Source organism: Mercenaria mercenaria, chromosome 13, assembly GCF_021730395.1.
Source record: "Mercenaria mercenaria strain notata chromosome 13, MADL_Memer_1, whole genome shotgun sequence".
Lineage (NCBI taxonomy): Eukaryota > Metazoa > Mollusca > Bivalvia > Venerida > Veneridae > Mercenaria > Mercenaria mercenaria.
In genome coordinates this window covers 5,061,009-5,078,784 of record NC_069373.1, presented here as the reverse complement: position 1 = coordinate 5,078,784, position 17,776 = coordinate 5,061,009, and the positions used below count along the sequence as shown (strand labels likewise).

The 17,776-nt window shown below is 36.6% G+C and overlaps 1 protein-coding gene across 2 annotated transcripts in view; it reads right to left on the bottom strand.

Annotated features, from left to right (window-relative positions):
• LOC123530075 (stabilin-2-like) overlaps positions 1-17,776 on the bottom strand; it is a 402,834-nt gene that overhangs the window by 344,670 nt on the left and 40,388 nt on the right. For both annotated transcript variants that reach the window (XM_053521033.1, XM_053521032.1), the window contains exon 11: positions 12,319-12,381. In XM_053521033.1, the coding sequence (XP_053377008.1) occupies positions 12,319-12,381 (63 nt within the window). The remainder of the gene's footprint in view (positions 1-12,318; positions 12,382-17,776) is intronic.

The following is a 17,776-nucleotide window of genomic DNA, read 5'->3' as shown; positions in this document are numbered from 1 at the left end:
TGGATAAAAATTTTCATACCTGAAAACCAAAGTTGTTAACCAAGTGATCTGTTGTGGTATAAATCATTCTTTGGAGTTTAGATGCAAAGGAATTGAATATCATGAAGGCACAAATATATTTACATCCTCGAAGATATTTGCCTGTTTTGTGGGTAGGGGTTTCTGCAGAGTTGGAAATGGGGGGGGGGGGGGGGGGGGGGGGGGGTCAATGTGAAATATGTTGTTAAAAACAAATTTGGAGAGGGAGCGGGTAGATGTGGGGGTTGGGGTACGAAGGAGGGGTGCTAGGGGATGCTAAGTCTGTATGAGATATATATTGTGAGAGATGCGAAAAAAACAATTGGAAAGGCGGTGGGGGTGGACAAAAATAAAACTTTTGGGGGGATGTGGGGAGGGGTTAGAGGCAACAGAAAAAAGTCCATTATTTACAGTCATCTATACATCAAGGTCATTTATGAAAATTTCAAGCTAGTGTTTGAGGAGTTGGACACACAAGATTTTTCTCTATATTTTAAAAAGCAAAACTACCAAAGGGCCAAAACTGCAGTAAACTAGAATGTGTCTGTAGGACACAGGGTGTGCCCCCCACTGATACATTTGTCACAAATAAGGGGAAATCATTCAAATGTTTGCAGTCTTAATGGGGTATAGCCTCAAAAAAATATTTATGAAATGGATTCATTATTCTATACCATATACTTTTTGACCTATGAGCATCACAAACAAAAAATCCACTGTTTTGGCTATTTCAAGGGCCATAACTCTGTAATAAATGCTAAAATTCTCAAGAAGAATGCCAAGTGTGCAAGGTCACATTATGATAAAGACTCAAGCAAGGTTTCATGAATTTACATTAAATACTTATTGAGTGAGGCACATAATTAGGTGAAAATGTGCATTTTTTTACTATTTCAGGGGCCATAACTCTGGAAATAGGGGGCGGACCCAGATGAAAAATAGGAGGTGCGCAAGTTCATATCATGATAAAGACTCATGCAAGGTTTCATGAATCTACATCAAATACTTTTTGAGCTAGGCATGTCACAAGGTGAAAATGTGCATTTTTGACTATTTCAGGGGCCATAACTCTAAAAATAAGGGGTGGAGCCAGACGAAAAATAGGAGGTGCGCAAGTTCATACCATGATAAAGACTCATGCAAGGTTTCATCAATTTATATCAAATACTTTTTGAGCTAGGCATGTCACGAACTTCGGACGGACGCACGGAAGGACGGATGCATGGAAAAGAGCAAATCTATATGCCCCCACCACTCAGTGGGGGGGGGGGGGGGGGGGGGGGGAAGGGCACAAAAAGTCACAGCAAAAGTTCTTTCCTTTATGGTCATCTGCACATCAAGCTAGTTTGAAGCAAATCATGCCCCAACATAAATGTGGGGGCATAAAATAAGATATATTTAGGTGCCAGAAAAATGTAAGAAAAGAAACTGAGAGGGTGGGGCTTGAAGGAGGTGAAATGGGGGTAAGAGGTCAATCCTATGCGAGGTTTGACAATTCTAGGAGCAGTATAGTTAGGAAGATATAGTTAAATTTGCCATAAAACTTAAATCAGCACTATTACGATATTTGACCCCAGTCAACACCCTTAACTACCAGATATCTACTCCTTACCAAGACCAACCTTTAGGTAAAGTTTGGTAACAATAGGGGCTGGAGTTTAGAAGATATAGTGAAATTGAGACTTTAACCTGAATGCAACTGTTACAGTTACCCCGACGCCAACACCAAGGTGAGTACAATAACCCTCAGTATTCTTCCAAAAACCAAGGTAAAAACAGATTTTTAGCATGCTCAACTACTCAACAGCTTATGTCAAACAATGGTCATAACATGGCAAGACTCACGTAACCAAGATATTTTATTGCAATTTATTATAAAATAAAGTTTATCATGGCAATGACAACACTTCAGCAAAATTTTCGAGGCCAAAAATTAAATTCAACCAAAAGCTATCTTAGTTATTTCAGTAGGTCTGGTGATCTGGAAGCAAGGTGAGAAGTTTCAATCCAATACATGGACTGGACAAGAAAAATCATCTAAAATCTTTTGCTTCTTAAGCATAACCTTGACCTTGAAGCCAGAGAACTGCAACTTTGGACAGAATTTGTGCCAAGTAATATTAAAATCCCTTCTTGGATGAAAGAATTATGGAGAGAACATAAAACAAAGACTGTCAACTTTTGACCTCCAACATTACCTTGACCTCCGGCTAGATGTCTGGGTGTTGCACATGACAAGCAGTCTTATTATGAGGAACACTTGTGATAAGTTAAAATCCCTTGATGGATAGCTGAGCTATGGACCAGACACAAAACAAACCGTGTTTAAACTTTTGACCTCAAAGTGTGATCTCGACCTTTATGCTAGGGGCCTGGAAGTTGCACATGAAACATTGACTCATTATGGGGAACATGGGGCAAGCAATGTTAAAAAGCCTTGATGGATGGCTGAGTTACAGACCAGGCAGGGAAAAAACCCTTTTGACATCTGACCTTCAAGAGTGACCCTGACCTTTGAGCTGGGGATCTGGGTGTTGTACAAGTGCCCTTATTTGAACAAATTCAACAAAGGATTTTAAATAATGCTACTGACAAAGTTTGATGAAGATCCATCAAGAGGTTTATGAGAGACGTTATTTACAGGTATTTTTATTGTTTACTGTAGTGGCAGTAAGTATCCCCATTTGCAGAAAATGAAGACCAGACCTTATAATGGTGTTACAGACCAAATTTGACCAAGATCTATCAAGGAGTTTATCAGAAGAAGTGGTTTAAAGGTAACTGAATAAATATGATATAGAACCTTGCTTGGATGCTACAGACCAAGTTGGTGTAATTCTGATTGGAGACGTTTATGTAAATTGTGGACCATGGACAATGGTCAATGGAATATCCACCTATACTAACAGTTCCACCTTGAAGCTTTGGCTGAGATGAGCTTTAAAGAACAACAAAAATATCACTACTTACAATGCAACAAGTTACACTTTTGCATTATTTACAGTTACTGCTAAATGTGGGATTATATGTGGTATGAAATAGAACAATTGTTTTTCAAAATCATAGGCACTTAACTCTTGATTAATCTGACATATCTGACCCATTATAAGCCAGACCATTTCTAATCTTAATGAAAATTCATATTCTGCCTAAATCTGGTGAAGATTAATGAATAATGACATATGGTACAGTCGGCATTGTATTAAGAGACCACACAAGGGACAGCTAAGAAGTGGTCTCTTAATGGAATGGTCTCTTAATGAATTTCAGTCAGATGAAAAGAAAAGTTATTTTTAACTGTTAATGTAACTGTATTTATTATGAACATACATGTATGATTTTAAGAACTGTTTTAACACTGTGAACACTTTTCCAAGTCCACAAACCATGAAAATTATAGCTGGATTGTTTTTCAGTTCGACTGATACAAAGGTTAATTGCATTCAGTCATGTGCAAAACGTACTCACTAATTACATGGATGAAGAAATGCCCGGTAGAACTTTGGTACCCGGTTGCTTAATAGATACTTTTGTCGAATATTTTTACTGTTGGGACTACATTAATGTGGTCCCTAGTCGTTTAATAAAAAAATCATTTAATACTATGAATTTATGTACTGTAAACATTCAGGAGGGATTTTGACCTGTCGTTTAATACAAAAATCGCTTAATAGAGGTGGTCGCAAGTACGATGTTGACTGTATTTTTTATAAAACTAGAACTGTCACAGAAGTGACGAATACCCCCACAATACGGTCTCGTCACAGAAGAATGGCAACCATATAAGAAAGACATAGCCACAAGAAGGTGCAATTAAAATCAAACTTGACCTGTATTTTATGATGTTACACCTGTGTACGAAAATTTATCTAAATCTGTCAAGCCTTTCGTGAGTTATTGTCCAACAACCATGAGTTTAACAAATTTTAAGTTTGAAAGGGGCCATAACTACATATAAAATTGGTGGTTTGTAGACAAAGTCGAATTTTACCTGTATTTTATGATGTCACATCTGTGTACCAATAACATTTAAATCTGTCAAGAACTGTTACTGGAGTGTTTAATGACTCCAGTGGGGAATAATTATTGCACAATAGCTTGAATCTGTGTTAAAAATATCAAATAATAAGAGAGGTACATATAAAGTGTATCAAAACACTACACAATATAGTTCTAAGCATAAAGGGGGCATAATTCAGGAAATATTGGTGCAAGAGTTATGCACCTTGTGTCATATGATGTGGGTGATGATGTGGAACAGCTACTTCAAGTCTGAAAGAAATACATTTAGTAATAACTGAGATACAGTGAAAATGCCTCAAAATTAACCTTAAATTCTAACTAAAATAGTGCATAATTCATGAAAAATTGGTGTCAGAGTTATGCACCTTGTGTCACATTATGCATTTGATAAGGTGGAACATTTATTTTAAGTTTGAATCAAATCCATTTAGTAATAATTGAGATATAGTGAAAATGCATCAAAATTAACTTTAAATTCTAAGTAAAAGGGGGCATAACTCATGAAAATTTGGTGTCAGAGTTATGCACCTTGTGTCACATGATGTGGTTGATAAGATGGAACATATATTTTAAGTTTGAATCATATCCATTTAGTAATAACTGAGATATAGATATCGGGACGTGACGGGACGCAACTTGATGCGACAAAACTGACGCCTACATAGCGCTCCCCCCACCCCCAAACATGTTTAGTGAGGGTATAATAAAGGGCAAATAATATAGATTAAATACTCTGATTTGACCCATAATCAAAGTTGAATAAGACCTTACATGTTTTCACATTCTGCAACAATATTTGATGATGACTTCAAAAAGAAAGGTCTTAAAGCGGCATGCCTCCAGATCGTTCAACAGCAAAAAAAAACAACATTTTTTTTTAAATATCTTGAAATAAATGCTATATTTTTTAAGAAGGCTTTAAAACTTAATTACTGACAAACTTTATGTTACAGAAACACATGAGAGTTGCTTTTACTCCAGGTAAACTGTCTCGATTATAAATATTATATTTTGAAGTCATTATTCACTACTTCAGCTATAGTGCTATTGGTTACGACGAAGGGAAAATGTCTTTATTGCCGCGGCGGTCCGGGGTTTGATTCCCGACGCGGTCATCTTTTTTTCTAGATTTGGAACTTTTAAAATATTTTAGAAACAAAAATTCATATTCCAATGTTCATAATATGACCAAACTTCAATTTGAAAGAAAGATTATTTTTTAGCCAAATCTGGAGGCATGCTGCTTTGAGTGTATAATATATGACATTTTTTTAAAAATCAAGGGCAATAAATTTTCAACTATAGGTCTGAGTATAGCAATTCTTGCAAATTACAGAGAATTTAATATTATACAAATTTTGTCAAATTATAACCCGGAAAAGTGAAGAAATGTCATTCTTGTTAATCAACAGCAATAAATAGCTACTAATCAGTTCAAACTTATAAATTAGCTTGACTAAGATTGAAATGTCATTTACATTTTTCCAGATTCAATGCCTGCTTGAGAAATCCTGATGCTACAGTGGACACACACCAGCTGTGGATGACGGATGGATGGACAACAGACACCAAAAGATCTAACAAGCTCAACCCTAGCACACAAGTTAAAAATCATTTTCCACAAAATGCAAATTTCACCACTTATTTGAAGTCCTATTTTGTTGTACACTATTAGAAAAGCATCCAATATTATCATTTTGCTACAAGTAAACATGCCAATGTGACACAAACATTTAACCTTTACCCTTAGTGTATATGCTTAGAGCCATATTTTGGGTCCCGAGCAATTGGAAAAAAGATTAATGGCGACATATAGCAATCTGTTTAGTAATGTCTGAAGTTCATTTTAAGCCATGACGCCAGTCTTAAATCTGTGACTGGACCGAGTTATGACATCATCAAAATGGCGGCCATTTCTTAAAAATAAATATATCATTATCTTCAAATGATTGATCAGAGCTGTTTGATTTTGATGCTAAAAGTGAAATTTTTTGTAGTTTACATTGTACGCGCATAATTATCTCATTTTGTTAGTTTTCAATAAAAAACGTCATTTATACAATGTTAAAGGTATATATTATGCCCAAATTTCATATCAGATTCTGAATATATGAAAAATTACCACATACTACGTATGTGATAGTAAAATAAACATGTTTGTGAGTAATGTTGAAATACTACATACTGATAAATGTGTAACAAAATCTATAAAAAAAAAATATCATTTGGAAGCACAGAAGCAACCTAGAAAGGTAACAGCAGACTTGGTTTGACTGAGTCTGTTTATACAAGGTTACAGAAAGTGCAACACCTCTTACACGCTCCCTAGCACCGGCCTAAGCGGAACTCCTTTACGTAGGTATTGAATAAACCATTTTTTACATTTAGTAATTACTTTCTACTTTCGTTGCTGTTATTGTGACATTCATATATTGGCGCTATTTACCCATTTAAATCGATGTGTCACGAAACCCTTAAACCATAAAATATCGCTGTTTCGTAAAAAAGACATAGCATCCAGTGAAACCAGATTATAAGATTCTTTCACTGGTTATAGGTGCAGATGGGAATTTCCGGCCTCGAGGGTAACTGTTTAGGCGGTAACGAGGTTCCTACCGAGTTACCGCTAAACAGTTACCCGAGAGCCGAATATTCCCATCTGCACCTATAACCAGTGACAGAATCTTTTTCTTGCATACCAATATCAAGATATAATAACAAAAATAAAATCAGTCGAACGGCTTTCTTTTTAGAACTATTTCTTATAGCAGCGCATTTAAACAAATCGCGGGAAATCAACGTCCGTAAACAGGAAAGACGTCATGACGTTTCAAAGACAAATAACAATGTTTAGTTCCGGTTTTGTTTTATCAGTTCCAGCGTAACGCTATGAATTTTTGATAAAATAACGTGTTTTGAATCGAGAAATATACTATCAAGAACAAAGAGGAACTATCAAGGTATTGGATTTTCATTCCGTTTTTCGAAATAAAATATAAATAACTACATAAATCTTCTACATAGATGTAGTTCGTAATACGTCATTTAAAGCACGAGAGTCATCTTACACCCCGGGGTGTAAGATGGATTTTTCCAGCACCGGTAAAAATACCGGAAATCCCCGTCTGGTATGCAAGAAATGATGTCTATTGGGCATTTACAGTCATTTTAGAAATGTTGTAATTTCTGAAAAACATTAATAAATTTGCTTTTAAAATTTTATCAAAAATAATTTAACTTCTGTTGTAAATATAGTTTTAACTTTTGTTGTTCTGTACCTGTAAAGATGTATCAAAATGTCTGATCACACCGACACTAAGCTCCAGGAGCATACCTTTGCAGGATATGAAAAGTATGTATCATATATTAAACGTACGGTGATAAAATGTATGCTAGCGCTTATACAAAGGTAATTTTTACTATTCGAGAACACATTTAATATGATGATCCTGATATGACATGATAGACTGACTTTGCATCTTGGTAAAGAGATTGTGATAGAGCCGCGGCAAGTAAGGATACAATGGTTTGCACTAAGATCAGGTACAAACCAACTGTTGTTGCAAAACCAGTAGTCATAAACAAACTGCCCTAGTACTAACTAGAAGTTTTGCTGATCCGTTCAGGGAATCAGCCTGTTTGTTTTCTGTCAGGAAAGGCAATCACAAATATTAGCTGTTCAAAGAGACCAATGCTCTGTGGCCCTTACAAAAGAAAAAGGCCTGCTGCGTACTCTTGCTGTGTACATACAGCGTATATGATGCGTACATGATGTGTACTGAAATCAAGGGCTTTAAATAGTACGCAGGATATACACCGCACATACACCAATAGTACGTTTGTAGTACACTTTTGACATGCAAATGAGCTCTGCCGCATACTACTTGCTGCGTACATGCTGTGGACTACATAGTACACAGGATGTACGCTGGAGGAATTTAGTATGCGGGAAATAGTACGCAGCATATACGCGGCACATACACTTTTCACATGCAAATGAGCCTGCGGTGTACTACCCCTGCGGCATACATGCTGTGTACTCCTGCGGCGTACATGCTGTGTATCCTGGCACGAGTCCTGCGGCGTACATGCTGTGTACTCCTGCTGCATACATGCTGTGTACTCTTGTGGCGAAACTGCTGTGATAATGTAAATTCCTTACCCCACCAACTTTCGTATGCAAATGCTGATCATTTGGACAGAAAAAAACAGAAAAAAGATAAGTGACATGCATCAATAAGTATTTACCCTTACCAAAATAATGTAGATTGATGTTATCAAATAAATTAGTATGCTTTTCTTCATCCACTTTTCAATGAAATAAATCAATTTTTTTAGCATGTAATTTGGTAAACATTTGAAGAAAATGGCGTAACTGCATCAAGGGGAAACAACTTTAATGCCACTAAATATAAGTGTTATGATTTATTATAGACTATGTGTGCATAGTATGTATTTATTTTGATTAAAATTCATCTGAGAACAATCTAGGACTGGAATTATATACGCATTTATACACTTTTACGTCCGTAAAAAGTAGCGCACCAAAAAATTTTGGATTGATTTTTTCCAATGGGGCGAGCGCAATTAGCCAAAAATGTTCTGAAAATATACGAGCGGCAAATCCGATGAACAACTTTTTAATTTGGTGAGGCACTAATGAGTTAACATAATGAGCATTAAAGCCTTTATAAAACATGATAGAATGATGTTTTGCTTAAGAGTATTCAAATAACAGTGAGAGCTATTAATTATTCTCATTCGGGCACTATTGAGGCATTATCTTGGTAATTATTTCATGTATTACAAAATGTAATGCAACGAAGTTCAAATAAGGCTTTTCAATTATCCAAGTTAGAAAGCTCCAGGATTAATTCAAAATGAAAAAGAATATATTTTTACACTGCATGCAAGGTGCAGCTCAGAAATCACTAAGATGTAAGCTTCACAAAATTTGAACATTGCAAATAGTTTGGAAAATTTTAATTGTTCAGAATACCAGTAATCTGAACTATTCTATGCTATTAAGATAAAAGTTACTCGGAAATCAAGTTCTTGCTTCCAAAAAAAAAAATGTACAATCCTTCCTGCATTAAGTGTACTTCAGACTTTTACCTAAAAAAATTCAAAGTATAAACACCAAAAGAAAATGAACAAGTCCCTCCCACGTATATGAAGTTTACTTCAGACTTTAACTTATAAAAAAAAAACTAAGTATAAATGCCAAAAGAAATTGTACAAGTCTTTCCCGCATATATGATGTGTACTGTACAAATTTCAAAGTATCTGTGGTGTACATGCAGTGTACTATTTTCTTGTACAAGTCCCTCCTGCATACATGCAGTGTACTCCTTGAATTTTCAGAGTCTGTGCTGCGTACTTGAAGTGTACTGGTGACCTCCTGCGTACATGCTGTGTACTCGTCGAAATAGTACGCAGCATGTACGTGGAATGCGGTGTATGTAAAATGTACTCCTCTGGCGTACTACTGTGTTCGCGGCATATACACAGCAAATACGCAGCATGTACGCCACAGAGGCTTGCTTCTGTAAGAGGGGTAAAAAAAATACCTCTCAAATCTTAACTCTTCAAATTCGGCATTAATCACAAAATATGCTAATGCTAATTACAAAATAATCACACAAATTTTAGAAATTGAGTTACTGTCGATGAAATGAATACATGGCAACTCAGTTTTTGGACGGAAAAACTATTGTACAAGAGCTTTCCTCTACAGCTATATACTTGAGGGAAAAATGATACTCAGTCCTGGTATTTACAGGATCAGTAACAGTTACTGCTGATAATCAAGATCTTCTTTGGAAGTCCATACCTATTTTATTGCACGTTTTCCACGTTAAGTGTTTCTTGGTTTTTCCGTGGAAAGCAAAAGTGACAATTTAAACATGTCGTAGACAGTCGCGTTCTCAACTCATCATAGAATCTTACATGCTCAACTGTTACATGTACGCAAACATCAACAAACCTTCCTTCTGCAGCTGTTCGTGATCATAGCTTATAACATTTACAACTTGCAGTCGGTGTATTATGTATTCAACATTAAGAAGTACTGAACTAAAAGACTACTTTAAACCCATCTAAATCAGATAATAACCTTCCAATAATAACATATAGCAATCGTTCTCTATTTACGGTGAATACATTAAAAAAAAAAACGTTGTAAATGGTCGCCATACATTCTTAGCCGTTAAAAATTTGATTTCAAGAAGACATTTGTGATAGCAAGAGTGCTGTCATAGAACTATTAATGAAATTCTCCAAAAATGTTATAAGATACTGTTTGCAAGCCCTTGACCATTGATAAAGTTATCATAGACCTTTCAAGAGTTAAATCAGAATGCCTGACAATGGCAAATGCTTTATCACCAAGCCGTGATACCCATCATGAAAAGTTTCCTTCTCGCAAATTGCATGCCACAGACTGGCCTAAAGTGGCCAAAATATCCTAAAATGACAGTAACAATGGAAACTGTGGACTAAGGAAAATGTATTGTTCAAAAAATTCATTATGGTTCAATAATGATAAAGTTTTGAGATCCTATGGCAACTACCAATCTAACATTTGAAAGGCTTCTATCAATATAAAATATATCTACCGGGAACGAAACATTATAAGAAAGGTAGGGGTTTATTTGCATGAATGCTAGTCATAACATTTAATTAAGTGCGGATGTTTAAAATCATCATAGTTCAATGCGATACAAATGCTGATCCGGTAAATTGGTACAGAATAATATTTATGTGTAGCAGAGCTTTGTTCAATTACTGGCTACCTAAATATCGAAATTGACATGTATGCATCACTTTTGCATATATAAAAACTTCACCACTGTTGGAATATGATGATATTCGTATATTTTAATGATAAAGCCTACACAAAACAAATATTTTTAAACAAGAAATAAATCTGTTGAAATAAAGTGGGTGGGGTAAGATATGGTTTGATTATCTCACATCATTTAATTGTTTATATAGATCTACTTCAATATTGTTATTATAATGACAGCATGTATTCCAGGATAGAACATTAAAGAAAATAATATGAAATTTTGTTGTGTAACGTAAGTTAATTCTAAGATAAGCAAAGTAATATTTTCAAATTTAGCCGCCATTTTGACGACATCATACATTGGTCCAGTCGCGGAACTCGGACTGGCGACATGTCTTTTTGTGACCTTCAGACATTGTCTAACAGTTTGGTATATGTCACCATTAATCATTTTTTCCAAACGCATGGGATTCCCGTTTTGTATACACTACCTGCTAAATTTCAAAAATGGACTGGTCCATTGTTCAATTTGGGCATACCATTTATTATTCGAGGGGTGTTCACTAACAAGAGGACCATGAAGGCCCTGTATCGCTCACTTGACCTACTGACCTAAAGATCATCAAGATTAATATTCTGACCAAGTTTCATTAAGATATGGTCATAAATGTGGCCTCTGAAGTGTTAAATAGCTTTTCTTTTGATTTGACCCGGTGACCTAGTTTCTGACCCCATATGATCCAGATTCGAACTTGACCTGAAGATCATCAAGATTAACATTCTGACTAAGTTTCATGAAAATACAGTCATAAATCTGGCCTCTAGAGTTTTAACAAGCTGTTCCTTTGATTTGACCTAGTGACCTAGTTTTTGATCCCACATGACCCAGATCTGAACTTGACCTCTAGATCATCAAGATTAACATTCTGACCAAGTTTCATTAAGATATGGTCATAAATGTGGCCTCTACAGTGTAAACTAACTTTTACTTTGATTAGACCTGGTGACCTAGTTTTTGACCCCACATGACCCAGATTCAAATTTGACCTTGAGATCATCAGGATTAACATTCTGACTAAGTTTCATGAAGATAAAGTCATAAATGTGGCCTCTAGAGTGTTAAAAAGCTTTTCCTTTGATTTGACCTGGTGGCCTAGTTTTTGACCCTAGATGACCCAATATCGGATTCGTCCAAGATTTTATTGAGGGTAACATTCTGACCAAGTTTCATTAAGATTGGGCCAAAATTGTGACCTCTAAAGTGTTAACAGTCAAATTGTTGACGACGGACACAGGGCGATCACAAAAGCTCACCTGAGCTAAAAATTTACTGACTTAATAGCAAACAGTGCAGACCATGATCAGCCTGGGGGGGGGGCTGCAGGCTGATCTTGATCTGCACTGGTTGCAAAGGCAGAATTACTTGCCGCCAGCAGGCTGAAGGATAATGTTCACAAAACAGATAAGGGAAACAAATACTGTCTTACCTCTACAAGTGTCTCAAATCGGTTGTATTTTCCATCTTTCTTAATATTTTCATACACAGTTTTCTGCAAAAGAAAAGAAGACAAGAGGGTCATGATGACCTTATATCACTCACCTGTTAAAGCTTGGCTTTGGAATCTAGATAACCCATAACCACTCACCTCATCAAGATAAACATTCTGACCAAGTTTCATGAAGATAGGGTCATAAATGTGGCCTCTACAGTGTTAACAAGCTTTTCCTTTGATTTGAGTGGTGACCTAGTTTTTGACCCCACAGGACCCAGTTTCAAACTTAGCCTAGAGATCATCAAGATACCATAGATACCCATGTATAATGCGCACCCGTGTACAATGCGCACCCCCAATTTTGAACCAAAATCCTAGGAAAAAAACTTTTTTTGATCAATTTCTAGGCAAAATGAAATCAAAAGCAATGTTTACATGGACACGGGAATGACTACTTCCGCGGCGGATAGCGTAATCGGTCTCGGCAATCTACTGATTTTTTTCGTGAAACAAGAGCTGTCCGTAAGACAGCGCGCTCGACTTTTCTCAGTGCGTGACTCTGCATTTGAGCTTTGCCAGTAAAAAAAAAAAAAATCTGAGTTAAAAAGGGGCATAACTCAGTTAAAATTCAAATTATAGTTATGAGAATTGTGTCTCCTTGTGTAGACTTTGATAGTAAATAACTATTTTGAGTTTCAAGTCAAAAGCTTTATAAGCAACAGAGATATTTGACTTTATCAAATATTTTAACAAAAAAATCTAAGTTAAAAGGGGCATAATTCTGTCAAAATTCAAACCAGAGTTATGGGGATTGTTTCTCCTGGTGTAGACTTTGATGGTAAATAAGTATTTTAAGTTTCAAGTCAAAAGCTTTGATAGTAACAGAGATATTTGACTTTACCAAAAACTTTAACCAAAAATTCTAAGTTAAAAAGGGGCATAATTCTGTCAAAATTCAAACCAGAGTTATAGGAATTGTGTCTCCTAGTGTAGATTTTGATAGTAAATAATTATTTTGAGTTTCAAGTCAAAAGCTTTAATAGTAACAGAGATATTTGACTTTATCAAAAATTTTAACAAAATTTCTAAGTTAAAAAGGGGCATAATTCTATCAAAATTCAATTCAGTGTTATGGGGATTGTTTCTCCTGCTGTAGACTTTGATAGTAAATAAGTATTTTAAGTTTCAAGTCAATAGCTTTGATAGTAACAGAGATATTTGCCTTTATCAAAAGCTTTAACCAAAAATTCTAAGTTAAAAAGGGGCTTAATTCTGTCAAAATTCAAATCAGAGTTATGGGGATTGTTTCTCCTGGTGTAGACTTTGATAGTAAATAAGTATTTTAAGTTTCAAGTCAATAGCTTTGATAGTAACAGAGATATTTGACTTTATCAAAAACTTTAACCAAAAATTCTAAGTTATAAAGGGGCATAATTCTGTCAAAATTCAAATCAGAGTTATGGGGATTGTTTCTCCAGGTGTAGACTTTGATATAAAATAGTTATTGTTGTTGTTATTTTAAATACAAACAAATATTTATGAATTTATAAAATGTAAATGTTTGAAAATATATATCGTAGCGACAAAATGAATGAAATGGCCGTTTTTGACAATTAACGTAAGGTTGACAATATCTGAGAAGTTATAGTGGCACTTAAAAGTGCCGTTTTTGACAATATCTGAGAAGTGGCTCTTAAAAGTGCCGTTTTTTTATGACAATATCTGAGAGGTTATCTTTTCTGGAATATTTGGTTGGCACTTAAAAGTGCCGTTATTTAAGCCTTAGGAAAGGCTTCTGAGTGGGTCTTTACTGGTATTAACGGTTCTCACAATCGATGAAGTCATCGTCGCTGAAGCCCTCGAATTCTTCGTCGTCGTCGTCGTTGTCCAACAAGCGAAGGATGAAGTCATCGGTAGATTCATAGAAGTCTGTCGCCAGATCATCTTCCTCAACATCATCGGGGGTAGCATTGGTGCTAGTCTGTTTATCTTCCCAAATCAGATTGTCTTCTGTTCCGTCCATGGCATTTGATATGCAGCATTTCTTAAATGCACCGATGATAATGCTGGAATCCAGTTCCGCCCACGCATTGACGATCCACTGGTAGATGTCTTCTAATTCCGGCTTCTTCATACGTCCTGTTTTTGTGAACGAGTGCTTATCACCGGCGTACCATTCATTCCATCTGCGCTGCAGAAGCACCTTCATCGGCTTATTGATGCTGACGTCCAGTGGTTGGAGTATCGATGTCATGCCGCCCGGGATAATCGATATGTCGGTCCGGAAGTCTTGCTTCAGCATGTCTTTTATGTTTTCAGATTTGTGGGCCCGAAATGAGTCTAACACCAGTAGCGCCTTCTTTGTAAATCCGCCAGGTCAACGTCCCCATACTGTTTTAACCCAGTCCATAACCAGAGTGTTATCCATCCACCCTTTTTCTTGGCACCGAATGATGAGTTCCTTCGGCCACTTGGTCTCTTTGGTAGTGTTTTTCTCTTGAAATAAACGTAAGGTGGAAGTTTGCCGCCATCAGCAAGTATGACTGTAAATCTGTTCTTCTCATTCCCCGTTGTGTTGATGGCGACGTTTCTGGAGCCAGATGCATTCACGGTTGTTGCAGACAGCAGGTCGAAGGCGAGCGGAGTCTGGTCTGCATTGCCAATCTGTGACATGTCGTAGTTGTTGTTCTTGCGCATCTTGATGACAAATCTCATTCTGCGCAATGTGTGTTCGTCGGCAGATGGATAGCTGATGTCATCGCATGAACCATACAACCCAGTTCATTGATGCCTTGAAACCAAGAAGGTGCATCTGCTGTGCTGTAAGCTTGGCCTGAAGTCGGATCTCTAGCGTTGATACGGCTATGCCCCTCTGACGATGTTCGGTGACCCATTCTACGATGACACGCTCTAATTCGGATGATGTGCAGCCTTCCCCCTGTCAGCCCGTTTCGTTCTTGGGAGTTGTTCCAGACAACTCTTCTGTCTATGCCATAAATGAACGTTGCTTTCATTGACGCCGAACTCGCGAGCTGCTGCTCTGTTACCCCTGGCTTCTGCGAAGGTGATGATTCTCAATTTCTCTCTGGCTGTGTACGATGAACATTGCCAACTCATACTGATATGACAATATTTTGTTACAACAGACAATAGTGATAGCATCTATTGAAGGTAGATCCTGGAATCTGGTAAAAAATTTTTTCGAAGGGTTTATAAAGTCATGCAGGTACAGACACGACCTGCTTAGTTCAAACCTCGAACAATCTTCTCGTCATTAAAGGGCAATTACATTCAGATCAAACGTCATGTTGTTTCAGGTGCAATACAGATCAAACAAATATGAAACGAGGGGTAATTATCGCCAATTATTGGCATTTAGTGAGAATGCACCCATAGTGACTTGTGTCAGTTTTGTTGTTCGCAGTTTTACCATGTCTCAATTAAAGAAAATACTCAACCCAAAATTGCTGTATCTGCATTTATTTTATTTGAAATACCATCTTATAACAAAATAATGTTATGTTTATCATAATTTTTTCATAAATTTTAATAATATTCTTAAATTATCAAAATTTACGTGGTATATCGGGAGATGATAACGATAGGACAAACTATCCGTACTTTTAGACAATACTATAAAAGTAGTTTCCCTTTACGAAAATGGCCGAAAACGTAAACATATTTGTTTTTGAAGCTGGAAAATTGTCTATACCTGTGTATAATGTGCACCCACGATTCGGGGGTGGTTCCGGGAGTAAAAAAACTGCGCATTATACACGGGTATCTACGGTAAACATTCTATGCAAGCTTGTATCAAATCAAAGCATAAATGAAACCTCTAAAAGGCTGAAAGAGCCTAAATAGAAAATTTTGCCCATTTCAGGGGCAGTTACTATAGAACCCACGAAGATATCTAGCCAGTTTTCGAAAGGACATGTGATCTTCTTGTGACTTAAATTGTGTGCAAGTGTGGTTAAAATCAAATGTAAAATATCACTTCTATCGTGTTCACAAGGTAAAAATTAACAAATTTTGGCTCTTTCAGGGGTCAATCAGGGTCTGTAACTCCGGAACCTAGGATTGGATCTTAGGGATTCATCATTGAATCCAATATCAATTTTTGTTAAAGATATTTTGCAAGTTTGTATCAAATCAAACCATAAATAAGTCTCTATACGGCTGCAAAAGCCAAAATAGCAAATTTTTTATGGAACCCATGATGGGATCTGGCCAGTTTTCAAAAGGAACCGAGATATTGCCAATACAAGTTGTGTGCTAGTTTGAATAAAATTGATTGCATAATTTGGTCTCTGTCGTGTTCACAAGAAATTGTGGATGGACGATGTATGCTGAAGGGCGAAGGGCAATCACAAAAGCTCAGCTTGTCACTATGTGACAGGTGAGCTAAAAAAACGTAATTGTCTCCCACCACTTACCGTGCACAACCAATTTGTAAAATGCCACAAATTTAAGGCCAGAACTCCAGGGAAAATCTCTGGACCATAATATTCCAACACAACCAGCTTTGACAGTGGTGACTCCCGAGAAGTTTGGTGGAATTCCAACCAGTTGTATATAAGTGAAGTAACATCAATCAAAGAAGTTTACAAATGCTTCACACTAATCATGTTTGGTGAAATTCATGCTGTATACAGCAAGTAGTGTAAACACTGTAAATTATGACAAATCTAGGGCCAAAACACTGCTAAAAGATCACTGAAGTGGAACATACAGAAAATATGCAGAAGACTTGGCATTGATCACTCCTGTAATGTTTCGTAAAAAACTCTATTATATAAGGGAAGTGGCTAAACCATCATGGTATAGTTGATGGTATGCACAACTAAGCGTGGAAATGATAATTTTTTGTGAAGTTTGGTGTTATTCCTCATGATGGTAGCGCAGCCTAATCCCAGACAAGGTAAAATACAATAAATCAAGGGCCATAACTCCACTCAAAATCGCTGAATTGGAACATGCCAACAATTTGCATAATGAGGCTTGGTATTGATAACTCCTGTAAGGTTTTGTGGAATTCTGCCCAATAATAAAACAGAAGTGGTCAAAACATGATAAAATTTGATGAATCAAGGAACGTAACTCCGCTAAAAATAACTGAACCCGAAAATGCAGACAAAAGGCAAAATGAAGCTTGGCACTGACTACTCCTATTACATTTTGTGGATTCCTAATCCGCCCAATATAAGAGAAGTGGCCAGAACATCATTAAATTTGATGAACAAAGGGCCATAACTCTGCTAAATATCATCAAACCAGAAAATATGGTGGTTGATTTCTGCCATTTCGTGTGTTCGTGTCGGCGAGGCGAAATGTCGAAGTAGGTCGAAATCACTTTTCGTATCGGCGGGTATTAAAAACTTTGTTATTTCGCCTTCAATGTTTCGTTACTTCGTGTATTCGCCTCGGAAGGCGAAAGGTGAACCAAAGAAAA